Genomic DNA, 18,781 nt, shown 5'->3' with positions numbered 1-18,781 from the left:
CCTTGTCAGGCTTGTCGAGAATCTTGTCAAGCTTTCTTTGCGTACACACTGTCAAGATAAAATCTTGTCGTTCTTAAACACGGTGACGTACAACACGTACAACGACACTATAAAGGGGAAGTTTGATTCCACTGGCACAACCCTTGGGGCTGCTTTTGCTAATCTCATGTTACTGCGTGTTAAGTAAAAGTTTGGTAAGAGACGATTCACGCTTTTCAGTCTGTTACAGCGTGACAAATGTGCTATCTCCATTACGAACGCTACTTTTACCGAAGGTGCGCTCCCGTCTCATACTTTATTCTGAGCATGCGCGAGCTTCTAAGCATACACACAAACGTGTTTCTCGTTGTAAACCAGCCCGACGAGAAACACGATGAGGAAATTGAGACTCCTGACGAGAAAAAAAAAAAAAAAAGAGAACTTGTTCTCTTTTCTCGTCGAGAACCACGACAGTTTCTCAATGAAAAACATTCCCACGACCGTTTTCCCTCGGCAAAAAAGCTCTGCCACCAAGTTTCTTGATTGATTTTTTGAGGAAAACGGTCGTGTGTACAAGGCCTAAGTCTTTTTAACTTGCTGCACATTTTCACTGGAAGGTTGTACACTTGCAGAGCACGTTCGAAGCGCAAGTTGTAGCTGACACTTTTCCAATTTGTAGCAAATTTGCATGGCAAGTCTCTAACAAGAACAAAGTTGCAGTGGCGAGTCTACAGCAAGAGCTCTGCAAGTCACAGTAACACTGAGCTACCCCATCAGATATCTACATATACAATCTTTAAAAAGCAAATGTAATCATTAATAATAGCAGCGCATATGTCTCTGTTAATAGTTAACGCATTTTTGTTTAGGTCTGTGAACCCTCATACCTTGCGGGTTTGAATAATCCAGACAAATATTTAAATCAAGTCTCAGCTTGCTCCCAAGGTTCATTAATTCAAGATTCCTTGTAAGTTCACACTCTATTTACTCATGTTATAATGATTTTTAGTATGGATATATACAAACTCTAAGTATGATTTTGAATATTTTATATATAGCTTGGACCTTTTATCCCCTCTGTGGCTGCCTATTCAGCTGTCCAGATCAATCATGTATGGATGTCAATTGCCATCAAACAAATATAACAAGTAACAATAATTATATTGATCACAAATTTGCCAATATTAAGCTGGATGCACAATGTAATGAAATGTTTTTTTTTTTTTTTGTATAAAATAGGGTTGGGCACTACATATTATCACATAGTAATTTGTAGAAGTCAATAATCGATGGTTTAAATGAGAGTTGCTTTCTCAAGGCTGACCTTTGTTTGATTCATCATTCACTGCATTCCCAGAATGCTCTGCTTCCTCTGGTAATGTTGGGGAATCACGTATACTTAGTGGTTCATCCTCCATAGAGCCTTCGGCACTCATACTGTCCCTGTAGGAAAGACAATGTGACCTTAAAAGCAACAGATAACCAATTTTGAAATACTGATTTTTCCCTTATTATTTTTACAGTGTATTTTATCAACAGAACACATTTCACAACTAACCAACACAGAAATTACGAAAACGTGGTTGAAATGAAGTAATGTACTGTGTATAACTTCCAGGAGTAAATTTGATGTAGCAAAAACTGAAGACAGAAATTTAGCCACAGAGTACAGGACCAGAGTGACAGGTAGGAATTTTAGGTGAATGTCTACATAAAATTTTTCTTGGATTTGAGCTGCTAAAGGCTTACTGGACACTATCTAAGGAGTGGCTGGTCTTTTCCAAGAATCTCCACAAGGAGGTTTGGATGTAGCATTCTCAGGGTATGGCCCTAGGGTTTGCCACAATCCACAATCAACTTTATCTTTCAAAGACCAGACCTTATCATTGTGAAGTATGCCAATCCAGCTTGTTTGCAACCACAATTTAGACCATAGCACATAGTTCCTGTTTTCTTAGAATGAATGTTTTGTACCACCACTTTCTACCTCAGTTGACTTGCAAAACTGATATCACACTTATGCCGCATACACACGATCGGTTTGTCTGATGAAAACAGTCTGATGGACCGTTTTCATCAGACTAACCGATCGTGTGTGGGCCTCATTGGTGAAAAAACGTAGAACTTGTTTTAAAATTATCTGATGGTTAAAAAAAACATTGGAAAAAACGATCGTCTGTGGGCACGTCCATTGGTTAAAAATCCACGCATGCTCAGAATCAAGTCGACACATGCTTGGAAGTATTGAACTTCATTTTTCTCAGCACGTTTTACATCACCGCGTTCTGACATGATTGTTTTTTTAACCGATGGTGTGTAGGCAAGACTGATGAAAGTCAGCTTCATCGGATATCTGATGAAAAAATCCATCAGTCCGTTTTCATCGGATGAACCGATCGTGTGTACAGGGCATAAACACACAACACACACAAGATACTGAAAGTCTGGGGAACACAGACAGTTTACCCACCCTGTCTAGTGCACAGACAACCAACAGGTAGAACAGTAATATACTGCTAGAACAGTGGTTTTCAACCTGGGGGTCGGGACCCCCTGGGGGGGGGGTCGAATGAGGATTTGCCGGGGGGGTCACCGAAACCTGGGCTGATCCTGAAGCCCGCACCACTCTCCCAGCCTTTTTGGGGCTGCCCAGCAGGGCTGTCCCTGGATCCTGTCGCCGCACACACAGCCTCTTCCCAGCTGCCAATTCAGTTCACGGCATAGCTGGGGGGGCAGACACTAGAGGTCAGCTGACTGGTGAGAAATGTGAAGCGGGAGGGGCTGGAGAAGACCCTATCTCCTGATTTCGGCATCACTACTACGAGACGCCACAGAGTCGGAGACACAGTGAAGCCGGAGACACAGTGAGTAACACTACCTGCGATTATAGTTGCCATTGAAAGTCCCCACTACAGTTCTCAGAACAGCAAATCACCTTGATCAAGAGCACCTAGGTTGGCTGATCAGGACTCCCCCCCCCCCCCAAGGGGTAAGAGAAGGAATACAAATAGAGAATACACGGAAGGGAGAGGAAAAGAGGGGGAGGAACAAAGAAAAGGGGAGAGAAAGTGGAAGGGACTTCTAAATGTTGTTTTTCTTTCTTTGAATTTCTCACTTCCTGTTTCTCCTCAGTAAGCTTTCCACCATCATCTGAGCGGTGGAAAGTCATTAAGAACAGTTAACTGGACACCTTACTGAGGAGGAACAGGAAGTGAGAAATTCAGACAAAGAAAACAAAGAAAAAAAACATTTAGAAGGGAAATCAATGGAAAAAGGTAAATGAACCAACAATGCACTAGCTTAAAGGAACCGATTTAAAAAATAAAAAACTAACCTTTACAACCCATTTAAGCTTTGACAATAAAATCTGGAAGCGGATTGGTTTCTATGCAGCGCTGCACCAGATTTTGCATGCTTCAGTTTTAGTAAATTATCCCTATGGTCTCCAAAAGAATACATCTTTGCAGCCATCATACACATATTGGAAACAAACCACAGTGTTGCAGGATTGTTAGAGCTCCAGTCTCCATAACTGAAGCATCAACCTCCAAAAAGAAAGGGCCATGACATGTATTGCTGCAGTGGTTCTGAATAAAATGTTGGGTTTAATGTTCATCAAATACAAGGATAGCCTCTTATTGCTAGATGTTCCTTTTTGGTGATGAAAGTGCTGGCAGTGACCCATTTGTAATAGTCTCTGATAAACAGACAGTATTTGCAATTTGCAGCCTACTTCTGCATTTTGCAAGGTCTTATTGCGTTTATTAATCCTTAAAAGAGAAGTATGAGTTTCTCAAAATAAAAAATTATACTCATCTAGGTGGATGCAGACCAGATCCAATGCTGCATATGACCACGGCCACCTCTACACTGAGAACTCAGAGATCAAACACGACTGATCAGTTCTCCCCCAGCAGAGAGCCGTGACTGTCAGCCACCAGCTCTATACTCTGTCCCTCCAGCACTCACTGGAGCTCTAAAGTGAGTGCTGAGGAGTGTTAAGGGGCTGGCTCAGTCTCCCAGCAGCTCCTTGAGAGGCTGAGCCAGCTGCTGTTAGGATCGATCCAGCGTATGGACTGGCTGAGTGACATCAACTGACAGTGGTCTTTAGCCCGCTGTAGGGTGAAAACAGGTCACAGGAGTGCAGAAGTAACAGCACTCCTGTGATCCATAGGAGAAAACTTTGGTCCTACTTTAAAAAAAAGTACATCTTCTCCAGCTTTCTCCAGCTTGGCATGTAGACCATTAACACAGCCACAAAACAGTCCTCATGTGAGCTCAAATGTTTTTTAGATCTGGGGGCTGCCTTTTTTTTTGGCCAAGTGTGCATCTCTGGAAGAATGTGAAATTGGGCCAAGGAGGGATTGCGCCACAAGGGAGTGTTTGATGACACTGCCAGCTTGGAGCAGCGTCTACATGCCAAACCGTCTTCCAGGCTCTTAGAGTGGTAATCATGGAAGGTGTTAACCAGTGGCGGCTGGTGACATTTTAGGATGGGGGGGCGCAAGACCACGCCCTCCACATTTGGTCCCTCCCACTTCTCATAAGCCACACCCCCTATAGAATACACCCACTCCGTCCCCTGTATTCCACTTCCACTCATAGTGTCAGGAGTATACAGCTCAGCATCACAGCACAGAGTATATAGCCCCAGCATCACAAATCATGGCATATAGCGCAGGCTTACAGATTGGCGCAAACAAACTAAAAAATTACACTGTTAGTTATGAAGGACTCTAAATGGGCATGAGATTATCAAAGACTGCGGACATACTGCACGAGATTATCAGAGACTGCGGACATACTGCACGAGATTATCAGAGACTGCGGACATACTGCACGAGATTATCAGAGACTGCGGACATACTGCACGAGATTATCAGAGACTGCGGACATACTGCACGAGATTATCAGAGACTGTGGACATACTGCACAAGATGACCAGAGACTGTGGACATACTGCACAAGATGACCAGAGACTGCGGACATACTGCATTACTTGTCCTGCGACTTGGGAATTCAACGTTGCATGACAAGTCGTACCCCATGATTTCCAATGAGAACCGTTCATATCTGTGCGACTTCAAGTCACAGCGACTTCAAAGTAGTCCCTGTATTACTTTGGTCGCACTTTGATGCAACTTGAGGTCCATAGACCTCCAGAATACACAGGCATTGCTTTAAGTCGCATCAAACTTTCAGACTGTGTTAGCCTGAAAGTCGCAAGATTCTGCCACAATTTTTTGCTGCGATTTTGCAGCGACTTGAAGCAATGCCTGTGTATTCTGGAGGTCTATGGACCTCAAGTCACATCAAAGTGGGACCAAAGTAATGCACGGACTACTTCGAAGTCACTGTGACTTGAAGTTGCACAGATATGAACGGTTCTCATCAGGTCCGACTTATCCTGCAACTTTCCAGTCCCAAGTCGCTATTTCCACCAATTAAATATAAAAACCAATTGAATAATCGGGGGGGGGGGGGAGTAGGGGTTCCCTTCCTGCCGCTATTTCCACCAATTAAATAAATAAAAAAAATAACATTTTAACAAGCCCGGAGGGGGGGGGGGATTGGATAAGGTCCAAAAAGAAATTAATGAATAAGCGATGGTTTGGCAATTTCCACCAATTAAATAAAAAAAACAAGCCCGGGGGGGGGGGGGATTGGATGGGGTCCAAATAAAAAAAATGAATAAGCTACGGCCGCTATTTTTGCCCAAAGTTTTTTTTTTTATAAGTCGGGTGCGGGAAGGGGTCCGTTTGCCGGCTCTTACATACATGCCCGCTATCTGACATACTTTAATTAGGCAGGGAGGGGGTTCATACCTGTTACTGCAGGCATGCTGGCAGACAGCATAGCTCAGCTTCGAGGCGCACACAGCTAGGGTTGCCAACTCATCCCTTTAAAACAGAACACATATGAATTACACAGGTTCTGAGGCTAATTTAATGCAAATAAGGCACCAAGTGAGTTTAATTACCTCCTTAATCAGCCACAGAACCTGTGTAATTAATATGTGTTCTGTTTTAAAGGGATGTGTTGGCAACCCTACACACAGCTACTGAGTCCCGACGTCACTTCCGGTTCTTCCTGAGACGTCGGGACTAGCACAGAGACGTGCGGGTGCACCCGAGCCATAACAAGACAGTCCATCGCGCCGGAAGCAAGTGGCGCGATGGAGAACGCCACAAAGGCATTTTTTTTCTGCCAATGTAGCGCCTCGTCTGCAATCCCATGATTGCACAGACGTGGCACTACCCACATAGCACTGTGTCCAGCGCCCGGCGCTCGGACACAGTGCACCTAAGTACCTTTTTTGGAAAAAAATTTCCTTAAAGGGACATGTTTATATAAACATTTTTTTTTTTTTTTAGATTTTTTTTTTTTTTTTTACTGATTGGGGGAGGGGGGGCGGCGCCCGGGCGCCCTCTTTGGACGGGCCGCCGCTGGACTGTTAACTGGTAAAAGGCATGGGGGACCCTAAGGAATTGAGCACAGCTGCTTCTAAAAGTGTAGCAAGTTTGGAAAGATCTGGAATCAGCCACCAGGCAGCTGTGACTAATTAGGGGGCTAAGTAATATTTAAAACAATAAGGGAAGGCCAAGCCTCCCTGTGAGGTAGGGCTTATTAATGTGGGCAATCTACATCGGGGAGTATGGAATCTTTAACTGAGAGTATATGGGGGCTGCCTTTTTATATCATTGCGAGAAAAAAAAAAAAACATGCACCAACTGATGTAACTGACTTCTCAGTTTGTTCTCAGATTGGAACAAAAATGTAAAACAATTAATTTGGCCATAAGGGGAAAATACAAGAATTCTAGCTTGACAAGACAATTCTCGCATGATTATGCAAGCAGCTGGGTAGTAAACTTTCCATGTTCCACCTATTTATCACAAGAGTAGCATAATTTTTTTTGCCATGTTAGCCATTGATGAAGGGAGGAATTGTGGCGTTTAAACTCCAAACTTCCTGTTTTTTTGTCCATTACTAATATCATCACAAAGTTCCAATAAAGTTTTGTCAGGTCATCCAAGTCGGTGTTCTCTTTCAATTCTACTAGGCAAGAAGAGACACATTCTAAAAGATATTTCTTGAGACAAGCAGTCCCTAGAATCTTATTCAAAAGAGCTACTGACTAGGTAATCACTAGAAATGCTTATTTTTTCATCTTTAATAAAAAATGTATGTATTGAAATATATTTATGTAGCCCTACCACTTCAAGAGCCACTGGATTTGTTTGGGTCCTCCTGCCTTCCTCAGTTATGAAAAAGGGAAAAAACGCTGAAAATAATATTTGGTAAGCTAATAAGGAATAGGACTTCATTAGAACAATCGTAAAAAGAACACAAGCCCTGTCTTATGCCGCGTACACACGGTTGTTTTTTGTGATGAAATAAAACAACGTTTTTAAAAACGTCATTTAAAATGACCGTGTGTGGGCTTCACATTGTTTTTTGTCTTCTAAAAAAACAACCAAAAAATAAAAACAACCAAAAAATGACCGTGTGTGGGCTAAAACTACGTTTAAACGACGTTTTAAACTCACGCATGCTCAGAAGCAAGTTATGAGACGGGAGCTTGAATGGAACAGAGTGCCGTCGTACGCGTTGTACGTAACCGCGCTTTGCTAGAGCATTTTCAGAAAACGATGGTGTGTGGGAAACGTTGTTCTTTTATGATTACGTTAGAAAAACGTTGTTCTTTTTCATGATGAAAAACGTCTTTTTATTTCATCCCAAAAAACGACCGTGTGTACGCGGCATAAGTCATTGGCCAGTGGAAAAGCAACTACTCGCCTAGCAGTAAAAAGGGTCGCTGGTTTGAATCCCGACCACGACACTACCTGCCTGGAGTTTTCATGTTCTCCCTGTGCCTGAGTGGGTTTCCTCCAGGTACTCCGGTTTTCTCCCACACTCCAAAGACATGCTGGTAAGTTAATTGGCTTCTGCCTAAAATTGGTCCTAGTATATGAATGTGAGATTGTAAGCTCCTTGAGGGTAGGGACTGATGCGAATGTACATTGTATATGTAAAGCACTGCGTAAATTGACAGCGCTATACAAGTACTTAAATAATAATATTAATACTCAGTCTTTCCGGCCTCTGGGTCCTTTAACTCACGGTGGAGTGCTCACTCTCCAATAAAAGCATTTTGCAATCCATGAAATAGGTGAATCAAATAACTTTTGGCAGATTTTTTTATGGCAGACAGAGTTAACAGCAGCCTATTAAAAACACAGTAGTGGCCATAGACCTTTCACCGCACTAGTGATTTAGTTAAGTGCTCCTAGGTACAGGACATTCCCCGACCTTAAAAGCATCATGGGCCTCTGGGCAAAGTAATGCTCTGGGGCCCCTACAATTATGACAGTGCAGGTAAACAGACATCAAGTAGGTAGGAGGCAGACAACCTCCCCCTGTGTATCTATCACTCTTAGTGCCATCATGGAGCCCCCAATTTCGGGGCAGCGTGGGCTCAAGGACCAGCTGCTTTGGGGGAAAAACAGGGCCCCCCCCGTGCAGCTGGGACCCCTGGGCAGTGCCCAGGTGTGCCCTCTCATTAAGACAGCAGCCCTGCCAACTGCTACTTCTACAGTTAGGATGGAGATGGATAGAGTAGACTGCAGATTTTTTGTGATGCCTTTTTTTCGGCTCTGGTTTTTACTTCTCTGCTACTGAAGCTCTCTCTGCACAGCACAGCTCACAGTCTAGTAACTCTCCAACAACAGTCTGAATCCTACAGCTTGATTTTCAGCAACAACAGCAGCACATGACAATCGGCTCTTTGGAAATCTCTACCCCCTGGCTCAGCACACAACACCTCTCTCTCTTTTATGCAGCACAGTCTCTTTCCCCTGGTTACTGCCATCTGCCCCCGCAGCAGCTCTTGCAGCAGGCTCCACAGCAGCAACCCAAGCCCTCTCCCAGATCTCACAAAGCACCTCTGGACCTACAGCCATGACCCTGGCAGGGGCCAGTAGAAATCCTCCCTGTCCCATTGCTAGGTGTAGAAGTTTTCCTAGGCTGTGGTATTTACCGGCCCCTGCCCTCACTCACACTAAAATATCTCCACAGCAACAGCCTGCAGGAAAGGAGAGGAGGGAAGCCAGATGTGCTGCAGAGGGAAGGAGTGGGGAGCCAGGGCAGCAGGGGAAGCTGTGCTGCACAGGGTGATTAGGGTGTGCCTGGGCACACCCGGTGCGCATGCGTATGGCTCCATGGCAGTTTTACCGCCAGGAAAACCGTCGGGAATCGCGGCAGGAAAAATGAGAACATGTTCTCTTTTTTCCTGCCACAATTCCTGGCGGTCTTTTTTCTGTCAGTTTTCCTATGGGAAACACTGCAGTGGAGCATACACACGACCGGGATTCCCGGCCAAAGCTCACCGCAGTTTTCCCGACGGGAAAACCTCTGGTGTGTACAGGGGAAAAGTTACCGAGCAGGTTCTCGGTTTTCTACCCGGGATTCCCGGTGGACTTTTTACTGCCGGGAATCCCGGTCGTGTGTACAAGGCTTAAGGGATATAAGAAAAAAAAACTACTGGTATTAAAAGATAAAGTTAAAGCAGTGGTTCTCAACCTGGGGGTCGGGACCCCTTCTGGGGTCAAATGATGATTTGCCAGGGGTCACCGAATCCTGGGCTGTTAGTGAAGTTCGCACCACTCTCCCAGCCTTTTTGCAACCACACAGCCGGGCTGTCCCTGGAGCCCGTGGCCACCCAGCTGGACTGTTGCTGGAGCCCGCGGCCACCCACTCAGCCTCTTCGCAGCTGCCCATTCAGTTCACGGCATGGATGGGGGACACAGACTAGAGGTCAGCTAACTGGTGAGGTATTTGAAGTTGGAGGGGCTGGAGGAGACCTCAGATTTTGGCATAGGTGAGAGAGATAAAAGGGAAAGAAAGGAGAGCAAAGAGAGAGTAGTACATCCTAAAATTTTCCATAAGGTTTTTTAATACTGTACAAGTGGAAGGGACTCAGGGAGCGCTAAATATCCGTGGGTTAGGGGCGGAAAATCCTTGTCTTGCCATGGGTGCTGACAACCCACGCTACAAAAATAATTTTACTGTTAGGGGTCCCCACAACTTGGGAAATTTTATCAAGGGGTCACGGCACTAGAAGGTTGAGAACCACTGAGTTAAAGGGTCACTAAAGGAATTTTTTTTTTTGCTGAAATGACTGTTTACAGGGTATAGAGACATACAAGTTAACTGATTCCTTTTAAAAATGATTAAAAATTGAATTTAATCTATCATATAATGTGCCTCTAGTTTCACGTTCGGTTTTAAAGGTACATACATGAAGTTCCGGGTGAGAGGTGAGTCAGGAAGACTCACAGAACAAAAACAAATCCAGGGTAGTGTTTTGTTTTTAAAATGAATCTGATTGGTTCTGAGGAGTTTTAGACACACAGTAATTACAGCTTAGACCCCCGTGAAAATCTCCCAGTACTGTGGTTATAAGGAAACAGGCAACCAGAAAGTGTGGAGATCACAGCAGAATTACAGCTACTTCAAAGCAAAAACGAACAATGAGGACATGAAACCAGTACTGCAGTAAGGTAAAGGAAGCTATTTAGCTAAAAAAAAATGTTTCCTTTAGTGACCCTTTAAGGAAATGGACAGGAATATGATGATAGATGGCAAAGCAGAAAATAATAATAAAAAAAAGCACATTGACACGTTATGTTGTTTGTTATACTCCTTACCGAATATAACAAACAACATAAATCCCTAGAAATGGTGATAAAAAAACATTGGCCAATTTTACAGTCTGACAAAACTCTAAAGATCCATTTTACCATCTAGGCCCACGTTCATCTACAGAAAAGCACCATCTCTCAGGAACAGATTGGTACATAATGCCCTGGACCCACCGAAACAAATTAAATTTAAAAGGATTTTTATAAGTGTGGAAAATGTCTACCATGCAGGGTCAGCAAGAAAACTAACAAGAAAAAAAAAACTTCACTTCAACATCCAATGGAAGCGAATACAACATCAAAGAACTAATAACCTGCAGTAGTACCCACGTAACTTACGTTATCGAATGCCCATGCCACAAACAATATGTGGGAAGAACAACCAGGCAGTTGTTTGTCAGAATCTGAGAGTATATAAACATCAAAAATGGTTTTAATAAGCTTAGGTGTACGTTTATCAAAACAGAGAAGAGCTGAGATCCTGATGATCACGGCTGATCTCTCAGGTGTGCCAGTTTATGAAGCCGAGATGAGGAGTGGAGAACATGTTTTTCACTTCTCATCACAAGACACACCCTTCTGTCATTCACTTTTACACAGATGACCAGTTTATGAAGGTGAGATCTGAGGATCTCACTGGCTATCTCTGTAAAATATCTCCGTCCCAGATTCTCCAGCTCAGAGGTTGAGAATATGGATGAGAAGCTGCGGTGATGTGAAGGAGGTTTCTTGCCTCCTAATATCAGCAAAAGCAAGCTTAAAGATTGATATAAATAATAACTGTATATGTTTATTTATTTATGTATATATGTATATATGTATATATATATATATATATATATATATATATATATATATATATACACACACACACACTCACACACACAGTATAGTTATAATGTATTTTCTTTTAGGACCCATTCACATCTGAGCAATGCAGAATTGTTGGCAAAATTGTGCAATTCTTTCCACAATTCCAAATTGCTCTAAAATTCTGTCAAAATACGCAATGCGCTTTTGGGTGCCATTCATTGTTAATGGCACCCCAAATGCAGCTAGAAAACATGCATTTTGCCACACCTTTTTTAATTTGACAAATACTCTAGCAACTTGCCAAAATGCGCATTGACAAAATGCACAATGTACATTTTGGTGCTTTTTTAACATGTATTTTGGCTCATTTCTTTACCTGCGTTTTGGAGTGCATTCCAGAAACACATGCAAATTGCATGATATGCTTGCGGTGTCATTAATTGTTAATGGCATCACAAAAGTGGCTAGCAAATGTGTGGTTTGTCAAAATACGCATAAAAAGCAAATCAAAATGCATTTTAAAAAGCAAATCAAAATGCACGTTAAAAAGGTGTCAAACTATATGCTAAAAAAAACACCAAAGTGTGCATTACAAACCATACCAAAATGCATCTTAAAATAACCTGTGCCAAAATGTGTGCTTAAGGACCAAAATGTGTGTTTAAAAAAAATGCACAATAAAAAAACCTACGGCCAGACGTGTGTTCAAAAAATATGCCATGTTAAAAAAAATTCCAAAATATGCATAAATAATGCCAAAATTAGCTTGTGAATTCACGCCGTAGGGAGTCATAGACCACATGAGGCCAGCAGACGCAAGACGGCGCCCACACGCCGCGTCCTGTCAATATATTTTTTGCACCTTAATACTTTATTGCATGTAAGAGTCCAATTTTTACATTAAAGAACCCCCCTTTTTTTAAAACGAACTTCACTATTGGAGGCATGCTCTCTCTCCTTTTTATTACTTGCCCCTTTGCAACATTGAGCACCAATAGGTCCTGTATATACAGCCTGGACAGGAATCAGCAGCAGCAGGGAATATAATCGCAAAAGGAGGGAGGTCCACATTCTGGAGACGGAGAAATATACACTATATGCCCACATATAGCACCTTTAAGGTAAGGGTCCTACGAGACCGCTTTTGGATGCCATCACTATTAGCAGCTATTTTAAGAAGATTCACCCATTCAACATCACTATCTGAACGCGTCGCCCATTATAAACATTATTTTTTACATTGCACACTGATGCATTGTGTTCACGAGTCACAGACACACTGTCACAATCCATTGCACAAAGTCATATTTTATGTCGGCTAGTTCTATGTCACCATTTGCTTTGGTCATTTTTTTTTTTTTTACATATGTTTGTTGTTGTGGCCACCTATCACATATTATTTTCTGAAGCGCTTATCATTACTTTTTTCATTTTTTTGTTGTGTATTGTGAACACTTTTAGATACAGCTGCCTCAGAACACACATGTGTATTGCATTTTAGTCACTATTCTGTTTACTCACAGTAGCGCATTAGATCTTTATCCTTTCATTTTTTTTAGCCTGCTGTGTATGATTATATGTGGTAGATTTGTTTTTTCTTCTTATTGCAATTTAGAAGCTCCTGAGGAAGGGATGTTTGAATCGTGAAACATGTTGAGCTACTTTTAATTCTGTGAACCTCGGTAGTGTTCACCCAGGAGACACTCTTCTTTTATTCCAGCATAGGCATTTTCATCATGTATATCCCTGCATCAATGATAATTATCCATTGAGTGCCTTCCTGTGGTTCTATACGCGGTTCTCTCTCTATTTGTTGTTGTATTTAATTGGATACATCTAGTATAAATGTTGTATATATTTATGTATTATTAAACAAGTGGTGCCTACAAAGTCATTTTTTTCTTCACAATCCTCTATCTAGGTGTTAGTATACCGTAGGGGCTGCAGTTCTTTTCTGCTTGCTACCTGCATTGTACTTTTCTGTTGCGCAGAATCACAACTTACCCTTTCTCAGAAAGCACAGGCACCCTATCATTTGCCAATAAATGTTTTGAGCAGAAAGAGGGGTACCGCCAGCAAGTGCCCACCCAATGCACCCAAAGAAGGTGACCAGAACTTAATGGCACTCAATAAATAATGGTAACAGACTCCCAATAGAATAATTGCTTCAAAGATGGTAGAGTTCCACGTCGAGTAACCCAGAACTGGTATCCATTAGGACCGGGGTCGAAAACCCGTCGATCGCAGCCAGGGAATGGATAGATTCTGCATTGCCGAAACTAGGGTTGTCCCGATACCGATACTAGTATCGGTACCGAGCATTCGCCCAGTACTTGTACTCAGGGCAAATGCTCTGATACGTCACCCGATACCTGGGCAGTCAGGGTGATCAGTGCTGTGGAGGAGTTATACGCACTGACCACCCTGTATAGATTTAAAAGTCTGACAGCCACAGCCGGACAGCTGGTCCTCTCTCTCAAACCCCCCGCCACGGCTTTCAGTGGTGATCAGTGCTTCTCTCCCACACACGATCACCACCGACTGTCCCCTATCCTCCTCTAGTCCCCATCCGTCCTTCTCCATGCTGCTCCATGCATCTGTCCCCCCTCTCTCCTCCGTGTCCCCCTCTGTGCATCTGTCCCCCCTCTCTCCTCCGTGTCCCCCTCTGTGCACCTGTCCCCTTCCGTGTCCCCCTCCGTGCACCTGTCCCCCTCGGTATCTCAGGATGGAGAGCGAAAGCACGGAAGGCAAAATCCGGCTCCTTCGTTTTCTGAATGGACAGAGTTAGTGATAAAAAATAAAAATTAAAAAAAAAACACTGACACTGTCCCCGCATGCCAACCCCCCCCCCCCCCCCCCAAAAAATAAAAAATAAGAAAGCATTGTAAAAAAATTAATAAATAAAAAAAAAAAAAAAAACTGACACGTGCCACTTTCACATGAGATTTAATTAAAAGTATCGGTATGCGTACTTGGGAAAAAAAGTATCGGTACTTGTACTCGATCATAAAAAAAGTGGTATGGGGACAACCCTAGCCGAAACCAGGCAGGTGGAGCAGGGAAGGAGAGAGCTGGGTAAGCATATCAGGTTAGGAGATATCTCAGCCGCTGGAGCAGGGAAGGAAAGAGCCAGGCAGGCAGATTGGGGAATGAGAGAGCCCAGCCGGTGGAGCAAGTAAGGAGAGCTGGACTGGTGGAGCAGGGAAAGAGAGAGCCTGGTGGGCAAATCAGGTGAAGAGATATCTCGGCAGATTGGGGAAAGAGAGCCCATCAGGTGGAGCAAGTAAAGAGAGAGATGGACTGGTGGGGAAGGAGAGAGCCAGGTCGACAGAGCAGCGAAGGAGAGAGCCAGGCCAGAGGATAAGGGAAGGAGAAAGCCAAGCAGATGGAGCAGGTGAGGAGAGAGGCGGGCGGGTGAGTGGAGAGTCTTGCTCTGGCACTGAGCTACCTCTCACTGAAGCAGCAGGTGTGGGCTCACTGGGGTTGCTGCGGCTGCCAACGTTTCTTTAGCACTGTTACACAAAGAAAAAACTGAGGTGGCCGCAGCAGTCCCAGTGAGCCCACACCTGCTGTGCTGCTTTTTAGTGAGAAAGTCTCCTTCCCTACTACAGACTTCTCACTCTGCGCTTTGTGTCTTCGGTTCTTGCAGTTCTGTACTCTGGGGGGGGGGGGGGGTTCTGTATTGAGGCACCTGAACTGGGAAGGGGGTCTGTACTGGGTGGGGGGGTTCTGTGCTGTAAATCTAGTGGCTCTGTGCTGGACAGAGAGTCTGTACTGAGTGAGCAGGCTGGGTAGGAGAATAAGGGATGTTAGGGGAGATCTCTATCAAAGAAAAATGGGTGGGAAGTAGGGTTGTCCCGATACCGATACTAGTATCGGTATCGGGACCGATTCCGAGTTTTTTCGGCGGTAGTCAGACGCCGATACCCCGCCCCGATACACAAATAGAATACTTAACCCCCCCCCCCGCCGCGCCGCCGCGGCCGCCGACCGCCGCCGACCGCCGCCACCGGAGCAGCAATTCGCCGCTGCGATCCGCCGCCGTTACGCCGCTGACTGTGTAATACGGGCGGGAACATTACAGCTTTGAATAGCTGTAATGATTTGCGCCACGCATAGACACTCCCCCTTGCTCGGGTGAACTGTCCAATCCCGAGCGAGGGGGAGTGTCTATACACGCAGCGTGGCGCCAATCAAAAGCTATTCAAAGCTGTAATGTTCCTGGCCGGCCGTAGTACACAGTCGGCGGTAGCAGGTAAGCGGGCCATGGCTGCATATGGGGGGAGACACACACGGCTGGATGGGGGGAGACACGGCTGCATATGGGGGGAGACACACACGGCTGGATGGGGGGAGACACGGCTGCATATGGGGGGAGACACACACGGCTGGATGGGGGGAGACACACACGGCTGGATGGGGGGAGACACACACGGCTGGATGGGGGGTGACACACACGGCTGGATGGGGGGTGACACACACGGCTGGATGGGGGGAGACACGGCTGCATGGGGGGTGACACACACGGCTGGATGGGGGGAGACACGGCTGCATGGGGGGTGACAATGGCTGCATGGGGGGTGACAATGGCTGCATGGGGGGATACATTGCTGGATGGGGGGTGACAATGGCTGGATGGGGGGATACATTGCTGCATGGGGGTGACAATGGCTGCATGGGGGGTGACAATGGCTGCATGGGGGGTGACAATGGCTGCATGGGGGGTGACAATGGCTGCATGGGGGGTGACAATGGCTGCATGGGGGGTGACAATGGCTGCATGGGGGAGACAATGGCTGCATGGGGGGTGACAATGGCTGCATGGGGGGTGACAATGGCTGCATGGGGGGTGACAATGGCTGCATGGGGGGTGACAATGGCTGGATGGGGGTATACATTGCTGGATGGGGGGTGACAATGGCTGCATGGGGGGTGACAATGGCTGCATGGGGGGTGACAATGGCTGCATGGGGGGTGACAATGGCTGCATGGGGGGTGACAATGGCTGCATGGGGGGAGACAATGGCTGGATGGGGGTATACATTGCTGGATGGGGGGTGACAATGGCTGGATGGGGGGATACATTGCTGCATGGGGGGAGACAATGGCTGGATGGGGGGATACATGGCTGCATGGGGGGAGACAATGGCTGGATGGGGGGGAGACAATGGCTGGATGGGGGGAGACAATGGCTGGATGGGGGGATACATGGCTGCATATATGGGGGGGACATGGCTGCATCTGTGGGGGGACATCGCTGCATTTGGGGACACATTTTAAAAAAAGTATCGGTATTCGGTATCGGCGACTACTTGAAAAAAAGTATCGGTACTCGTACTCAGTCCTAAAAAAGTGGTATCGGGACAACCCTAGTGGGAAGTGAATTGAACCAAGCAGAGGGGGTCATTTTGTTGGTACTTTGTGAAGTGGTCTGTGCGTAGGGCTTTTTCACACTAGTGGTTGGGGGGGCAGTAAAACCCCTCGGCTAAGCCGCAATTTTCCAGCTTCCCAACCATTCCCCCTTCCCAACCATTCCCCCTTTAGCTGCAGATGGGGTGTACACACAATGTGGTCACAATGCTTTGGTTCGTGGCCAGAGAAGAAATTCTAGGTCTTTATTTATTGTTGGGGGCTTGCTATTTATTTTTCTATAAATAAAAAAAATCACACCAGGTAGATCTCCACTTCTTAAAGGTTGCCTACCCTTGCACTATGATATAATAATCAAAGCACCATATGGTCAGTCTAAACAAGGGTATTGAATACAGAGACCAGAAGGAGACTGGTTCACTTTAAATATGTACTCGATTCTATCAGCAGTGCCATAAGTATTAGTCCTCCATAGGGTTAGAGATTAAATTTCACTTATTTCACAGCATTTTACATAATTTTTTTTATAGTATAAACTGTACATATATTTTGCAATTAAATAACATTTCTAAAAAAAAAAATTTGATTTTTCAATTCAAATTTAATCAAATTAATGATTTCTAAATTAATCACAAGGGTCTCCCTTTACACAGGAGTTCCATTACACTGTAAGGGAGGGACTCTACAGACTGATGTAAGGGAGAACTCTGGGGCCTCTAACATAAGGGATGCTCTGGGAACCATGATTTCAGGGGGAACACTGTAAGGGGGGGGACTCTACAGACTCTGATGTAAGGAGGAACACTGTGGCCTCTGGTGTAAAGAGGACCTCTGATGTAAGGGGTGCTTTGAGAACCCCGAATTACCTTAGTGTACTCAGAGGCAGGAGAGAGAAGGGGGGAGACTTCAGTCACAGACAGGGATGGATGGTGAGCTCACTCACCCCTTGGCAGTCAGCACCTCTCATCCAGATGTATCTGAGGCTACTGAACTTCAAATTTCCCATCCCCACTTTTCTTTTCTGAGCCACAGCACCAGGGATTGGAGTGTGGCCAGACAAAGAGGGGTAGGGGTGGGTGGAAGAGGTACAGATTGAGTCCTCTCGACTCTCCCATCTGTGTGTGTGCGTGGGGAAGCCATGGTCCGGTCTGAATAATGTGTCCGGTTTCAGGCAGTCTGAAACCCGGAGGCATGATTCCAAACTCTAACCTAGCCGCTATCACAAAGACAATATAAACTCAATACTTTGAGTGACTGACCCAGAACAAACATGCAGCCTATAAATGCAAACTTGCTAATGTGATTCCTTGTTTCATTCCATGATCTAAAATGCACTGAAGTCAGGTGAAAAATATGACCAACAATCATTCTGCATTTGAAAAAGAAATGATCAGAAATAGGAATTTATATATTTCTCTTGAAATGGCGTTTCCTTATTAAAAATAGTCTAAAAAATGTAAATGTTTGTTTTTAGGGTAAATAAATATAATGTAAAGACTCCATGGATATCATCAAGGATGGGAAAATATATTTTAAAAGGTAGACATTGACTATATAACTACAAGAAAGGTTTATTTTTCTTCTACAGACGTGTTTCTTTGAAAGAAAATTGCAAGTGAACCAGCTGTAGGTCTGACCTATAGGAAACGGAAGGAAATAAGATACCTGCTGAAAGAGGAAAAAAAAACATACGAATGTAGATGATTCCATTTGCTTACCTTTTTCTGGGGTTACAGCAAAGAAATATTCTTTTTTCATTACCAAATCTAAATGCTGTTGTTTAACCTCCGGGAACAGAGCAGTTCTACAGCAAACTCGCAGCTCTACAGAAATGAGGAAGTGACGACTTTTCCTTCCCTTTATTTAAATACAATAATATGGGTGTTTGCACAGGGTTAAACTGCTCTTCTCACATT

General features: G+C 44.6%; 1 protein-coding gene across 2 annotated transcripts in view; it reads right to left on the bottom strand.

Annotated features, from left to right (window-relative positions):
- SNX20 (sorting nexin 20) overlaps nucleotides 1-18,781 on the bottom strand; it is a 66,034-nt gene that overhangs the window by 18,932 nt on the left and 28,321 nt on the right. Inside the window, exons 1-2 of one of the 2 annotated variants that reach the window (XM_040328704.1) lie at nucleotides 18,584-18,712; nucleotides 1,304-1,422 (exon numbers count right to left, since the gene is read on the bottom strand). In XM_040328704.1, coding sequence (XP_040184638.1) covers nucleotides 1,304-1,415 — 112 coding nt within the window. In that variant the 5' untranslated portion in view covers nucleotides 1,416-1,422; nucleotides 18,584-18,712. Of the gene's footprint in view, nucleotides 1-1,303; nucleotides 1,423-18,583; nucleotides 18,713-18,781 lie in introns of those variants that run through there. The other variant, XM_040328705.1, reaches the window with a different exon arrangement.

This window comes from Rana temporaria, chromosome 11 (assembly GCF_905171775.1).
Source record: "Rana temporaria chromosome 11, aRanTem1.1, whole genome shotgun sequence".
Taxonomy (NCBI): domain Eukaryota; kingdom Metazoa; phylum Chordata; class Amphibia; order Anura; family Ranidae; genus Rana; species Rana temporaria.
Note: the sequence above shows the minus strand (reverse complement) of the source record. Positions and strands in the feature narration are given on the sequence as shown.